The sequence below is a fragment of the Elephantulus edwardii genome, unplaced genomic scaffold, assembly GCF_000299155.1.
Source record: "Elephantulus edwardii isolate Elephantulus edwardi_28Jun2011 unplaced genomic scaffold, EleEdw1.0 scaffold00172, whole genome shotgun sequence".
Lineage (NCBI taxonomy): Eukaryota > Metazoa > Chordata > Mammalia > Macroscelidea > Macroscelididae > Elephantulus > Elephantulus edwardii.
In genome coordinates, this window is record NW_006399922.1 from 171,376 (window position 1) to 177,767 (window position 6,392).

General features: G+C 40.1%; 1 protein-coding gene across 1 annotated transcript in view; it reads left to right on the top strand.

Moving 5' to 3' along the window:
* Nucleotides 1–1,400: 1,400 nt before the first annotated feature.
* The window catches only part of LOC102845355 (D-tyrosyl-tRNA(Tyr) deacylase 1-like), a 130,680-nt gene continuing 125,688 nt past the window's right edge, over nt 1,401–6,392 (top strand). The window contains exons 1-2 of the mRNA XM_006895645.1: nt 1,401–1,443; nt 5,799–5,889. Of these exons, the coding sequence (XP_006895707.1) occupies nt 1,401–1,443; nt 5,799–5,889 (134 nt within the window). The remainder of the gene's footprint in view (nt 1,444–5,798; nt 5,890–6,392) is intronic.

The following is a 6,392-nucleotide window of genomic DNA, read 5'->3' on the forward strand; positions in this document are numbered from 1 at the left end:
AAATGGACTTTCTGACTGAATGCAATGCCATTCTTCCACAGTTTTTCATTCCCTGCATAATATACCATATGATTATCTGATTCAAAGTGGCCAAAGCTGATTCATCTCATCTCACTAGTGCCTAGTATGTTGATGTTCTTGCATTCTATGTCAATATTCATGTGTTTTGTTTCATTTTTAACAATTTCCAATTTTCCAACATTCAAGTTATGTATATTCCATGTTCCAATTATTAAATGATGTTTGTTGTTGTTTTTCCTCATTACAGCCTTCAATATGGATTCCATCTTAACATCAAGAAAATAAAAATCCTCACCACCAGGCCAATAAGCAATATTATGAGAAGCAGAGAAAAGATTAAAGTTGTTAGCAATTTCATCTTATTTGTATCCACAATCAACAACCCTTGGTACCAGCAGTCAAGAAATCAAAAAAGTTTAATTGTATTGGGAAAATCTGCTGTCAGGAATCTCTCCAGAGTATTTAAAGAGCAATGATGTCAATTTACTCCTGATATAAACCATGGTCCTCTCAATTGCTTGCAAAGTTGGATGGAGAAGAATCTAAGCTTTTGAGTTGTGCCGAAAAGAATATTTCAACTGACTTCCAATCTGGTCTCTACCATTAAACTTCTATAACTATCCTCTTTGTTTAGTGTTTGTAGGGTTTTCAAAGGCCTATTATTTGGAGAGGGGGCAGCCAGAGTGGTCTTTGGGGGAAAGAATGATGATGCTTTGCCTCACATACTTTAATTAGAAGATACTATTCCTTGAAGAAGGACATGATGCTGGGAAGGGTGAACAGTCAGAGAAAGAAAGGAAGACCCGCAACACTGCTGCAATGAGCTCTTGTGTATCAGGAAAGGTGAGGTTGGCACAGGACAGAACGGGGTTCAGATCTTACTCGACAGCACATAACTACAACAACAATAAGGGCATCTTCTTCATTTTCAACTTTTCCATTCTAGTCACCAATTATTAGTAATGCATTTTTATTGCATGCTTGATCAATTTCAAGAAGTTTTCAGTTTCTTCATCTTTGATTTTAGTGAATATCTGAATAGCAATTGAATAGATCTTCCTAGTATGTATAAGGACAATATCCTATTATTCACACTGTACTTAAGGATATATCTTGAGATGTTCCTTTAATCTATGAATACAGCATCTTTCTTCCTCAATTTAGAGTGCTGCGAATTGGCTTGGGCAGCCCCGAGTTGGCGCGGCCAGCCAAAGTGGATAAAGCCAACCGAGTGGGCGTGACCAGCCCCCAATGGGCGTGGCACCGCCCACCAGGGTTTGACAGACACGTTACGCAATTTCTCGTGTCATCCGCAGGGGGCGCCAGCCCCGGCAGCCCAGATCCTAACTCTGGAGCATGCGCACTGTCGTCCAGCCGCCATGAAGGCCCTGGTGCAGCGGGTCATCCGGGCCAGCGTCACAGGTCAGTTAGGCGGGCAGGTCCCGGAGAGCCGTACCCTAGCCTGTGCTGGTCATCCTCGTGCTCCGCGTGCGCCCTGAGGTCGGCCGGTCGCTGTGGCCACGCCGGCTCGTGTCTGCGCATCCTGAGACCTAGCCGGCTCCCAGCAGTGGCCGGCGCCACACGTCCTCCTCGACCCCAGTGCCCGGCCACGCGCCCCTGCGTTGGGATTTCCTCTCTGTTCCAGATTGCGTGGCCGGCGAGCCTGCACGTGGCCCGCCCGCCGATGGACGCTTCATGAGCTGCGCCTGGGGACACTTCGGGAGCAGTGTGCCCGCGTGCCTGGCTCCTGCAGGGCCGTTGCTAGGGAGCTTGATTCCTGTCCGGTAGGGAGTTGGTTGAGATCTGACGGCTTGTACAGACACAAGATCAGTGTCCGGTGCCAGCTAGTGCTAGGAACGGAGATCGGGACCTACTTCAAGACGAAATCCCTGTTGACTACTCACTTGTGGCTGGAGCCACCCAGCCGTGGATTCAGTTACTCCACTCTAGTGTTCCGAGTAAATTACTACTTTTAAAACGAAAACTGATGTCAAGTATATTTTAAAAGCATTTAAGAGCAACACTATCTTGTAGTGTTTTCTTAGTGATGTTTAGTGAACATGCTTAGTGAACCATTCTTTCCTTTGTCATTTGCCAGTAAGACGGAATGCAGCTTTCAAAGCACTTTAATACAAATCTGGAGAGCAGATAGGATTTCTCAAAACTTCCTCCCAGCGTAAATATAGTTACTGCCTTCTGTACTTGAGTTTTGATCTTACTATCTTTGGTTCGAAGTTAACAGAGTTATTAACATTCAAATGGATTGTCTACGTCCAGTTTCTGGTAAATAGCTTAAGATACAGTTTACATATATATGGCTGAGAAAGATAGTTTCAAAAGACAGGAACAAAAAAAAAAAAACAAAACAAACAAACAAACAAAAAAAAGACAGGAACAGGTGCAGTTCCCTTCCAGGTCAACAGTTTAAAAATCTGAGGACAAAGCAAATGTTAATTAGACAGTTCAACCAGTTTTGTAGGCTTGAAATCCAGGATGTCAGTTTTTAGAGATATACCATGTCTTTCAGAAACCCCGAATTTATCAATACTTTATCACTGATGTTGTTAGATGCTGTTGAGGCGAATACCACTCAGCAACCTTATTAACAAGGATCTGACCCCTGAAGGTTTATATTACTGCTTCAGGTTAAATATTTTTTCTCCCCCAGTGAATCTGCACCCAGTATATGTTCTTGTATTCACACAATCAAAACACCTCCCCATCCCCCAGAAATAAAAGAATTCAAATCCCTTAGATCTCAGTTGCTATTTTCAATTCTAATGACTTCTGAGCTCTTCTGGTAATTTCAATTTTGGGTATGGCCATGGAATAAGAAGAATGTTTGCACTATGATTCGTAGAATTTTAAACAAGGGGTTTATAGCTGCTTTTCAATAAGTATTTAAGTTCACTGAAAGTGGGAAAATTCTTGCATGAAAAGAATTTTAGCTTTTGAGAAGAGTCTTAGAGACATTTGTGTGATCATTAATAAGGAGTAAACTTCAGAGAATTTAAGTTGATTTTTTCCCCCTTTCCTCATTTACCTGCTCCTGAATTCTCCATCTTGCACTTGTACACTATTGAAAATGTCCTGTGAGATTTGTGGCATGTAGTTAGAGTTATTTTAGTTTTCTATTTACATTGTATGCTTTTAGTTAAAACCAATAAAACAGAAAACCAAACCCTGTTGTTAAAAAAAGACGAGAATGTTATTTGTGGAAGGTTGTTAATAATTTGAGGATTCTAAACTGTTTGAGGGGCCTTCAAGTTATCCAAGGCTTTTATTTGAACTAGAAAGGAGTTTTTGGATTCCTTCAAAATATAGCTGACTCTACGAAAATGTGAATGTGATAATCTAAAAAGCTTTATTATGGGAAATGTAAACATTTTGATATATAGAAAAAGTATTAATGCCAAGTGCTTTTTATTGAAGTGAAATTTTGAAACAAGCTATACAGCTATATATACAGTCTGCTGGATTAATGCAGCCATTCCACATGTATCTTTTAAAGGTTGTTTAAGAAAACTCATGATGTGGAAATATTAAAAGATTAATAAGTTTTATACAGTATCACATTGATTGAAGGCAAATACTGTTAGAATAAAAATCTGTATATTCTATAAGATACTGTACTTGCATTACTATGATGATGGCTATTGCTCAGTAAGAGAGCTCTTGTGGCCTAGTGGTAAGGAGTTAGGCTGACAACTGAGAAGTGTCTGGTTCTAATCCTGGAGCTGCTCTGTGGGAAAAGGATACATAGTGTCTTCTTGTGTGGCTGAAGATTAGCTATGGATAGGTTCTGACTTGACACCATATAGCAACAATGACAACATATATGGTTCAAGAACTTATTTTTCAAGTTTTAAAAAAACATACTTTGGGTGAAATTTAGAAAGTATGTTGACTTTGTTGGGAAATAATGCTGACTTCTTTAAAGAAGTAGTTAAGCCAAAGATTTTTGTTAATGCAATACAGTCAGGCAAACCTTGGCTACTTAGCTTGTGTCAGGTTAAGTTATTTATTTTTCAGCTTTCAATATAGTGACTTGACGAATACTAAGTTATTCATAGTCCATTAAGAAAAGTTCAAAGAAAAATATTAAAAATAATGTCAAATATAAAATAGAAATTGATGATGATTTATTGATATTTAAGTAGTACATTGATACTGTGCCCTCTGCAGTCTATTGTAAGCTTGTCATTTGTAGCTCTGAAGATGTATGTTGCTCACTTCTTGGCTGTTGAGTACATGGAAACATGATATAGCTGCTGCCTAGTTAGGTGTATTTTCCTCTAATTGCTGTTGAGTTGCAACATACTCATTCCTGACCCTCCAGCATGTTTTTGGAGGCTACAGATCACATGAGAGAGGTCCGGCCTTTGCATTAGCATCACAACTCCTTACAGACTGGCCACCAGACCTCCTGTAGGTACATGTATAGAATCTATTATGCAACATAAGCAAATACCAATAAAATGTCCTAACTGATCCTTCTTCTCCCGATTGTACCATAGGCCAGCACATGACTAGGTAATAAAACAACCATACTCTAATAAGATTTGAGAAATAAAATATTTGGAATATTGTCTCATGGTTGTTCTTGTTAAGTGCCGTTGAGGCATGTGTTCTTTTCCAGGGACTCCTGACAACATACCCACAATATGTGAGATGAATCGCTAAATATAAATGCTGATCTTCCCTTCTTACGTTCTTTCCTTTTTTTTAATATTTATTATTATTGTTGTTATTTTGTGTGTACTGTCCAATTAGATCTGACTGTGCAGGAGGAGATTGTCCCTTCTCCAGGTTCATAGGGTTTCCGGAGGCAAGCTGTTATTACAGAAGTGGATGCCACACCTCCTTCCAAGTGTCTCATGGTACTAGGACATAAATTTGATTATGAGTACACAAATGTTTGGGATATGTGTGTGTGCAGAATTTTTTTTTAATTGCTGTGTACCATTGATTTGGATCCAACTGGCACAGGAGGAGATTGCTCCTCTTTTCCCAGCAGAGCATCTGGTGGTTTCGAACTGCATGACTTCAGGATTGCAGTGCAGCTTCTTGCCTCTAGGCCACCAAAGCTCCCTTAGAAAATTTTATAGATGAGTTGCATGATAGAAAAATCTCTGGATATCACTGGCCTGGAATGTGACTTTCGGAATGAACTGGGAGATAATAGTTTATTGAGTCAAAGCTTAATGGAGAAATTGTAGTTTCTACATATGATGTATTCATCTTTGCAGTATGTAGGAATATCATACATCTTTGTTTTATGATGTGAATGTTTTTTGTTTGTGTTCCCTGTGTACTGTTTTACCAGCTTTGTTGATTTCTTTGGAGGAAGAAATTTGTTTTGTGTGTATAGATGGGCAAATAGAACCACTGGAAGTTACAGGTGTCTCATTCAAGATGACACAGATGAAAATGTAGCCTCAGGATCCTGCTTAATGGCTGTTCACAGTTCCTATTTATTCTAGATACAGAATCAGAATGAGTATAAATTATGATCCTCTCACTATTTATGTACCTCTTTTCAGTTTTGAATACCTACTGATTTTACAAGAAAATTACAAGTATGTGGCGTATTTAAAATACTCCCTTCAAAAGTGTACAACCAGAATGAAATGCTTTGATGATTGCCATGGATGGGTGAGGAGGGGGGAGGGGGTAAAATTTGTAAAACAAAATAAATTTCCTTTTAATTAACTTGAAAGTGCTTCCTGGCATCTGTTTGATTGTGAGTGGCTTTTCTCGCCTTTGCTTCTTTCCAGTTGGTGGTGAGAAGGTCAGCTCCATTGAAAAGGGCCTCTGTGTGTTGCTGGGCATTTCTCTAGAAGATACACAGAAGGAATTGGAGCACATGTAAGACACAGATTTCCCACTTACTGCTTTTGGATGGTAGACGTGTTGATCATGCTGGGAATTTCCATATTCTTTGGTTTCTGTATCAGCTGCCCCATTCACTGTCGGCATGGCATCTTCATATTTCAGAGATTGAGGTGGGGAATCTGCCTGTGAGTCATGAGGTCGGCTGTGAGGTAGGAGCAGTAACTTCACCGCCACCCTGATTTGCTGCTCCATCTTCAAGTGTTGGTGGTAGGTGCCACCAGGTAGACTCTGGTACCCTGTGTACCACAGATGGACAACTTGCCTGACCCTCTGCCATTCTTACTATGGCCACTGGGTATGGATGAAGACCACTGTTACGGTCACTGAGTCAGTCCATCTTGCTAAGGTTCTTCCTCTTCTCCTCTCATCGTCTACCTTCCCAGGCATGTGTTCTTTTCCAGGGACTCCTGACAACATACCCACAATATGTGAGATGAATCGCTAAATATAAATGCTGATCTTCCCTTCTTACGTTC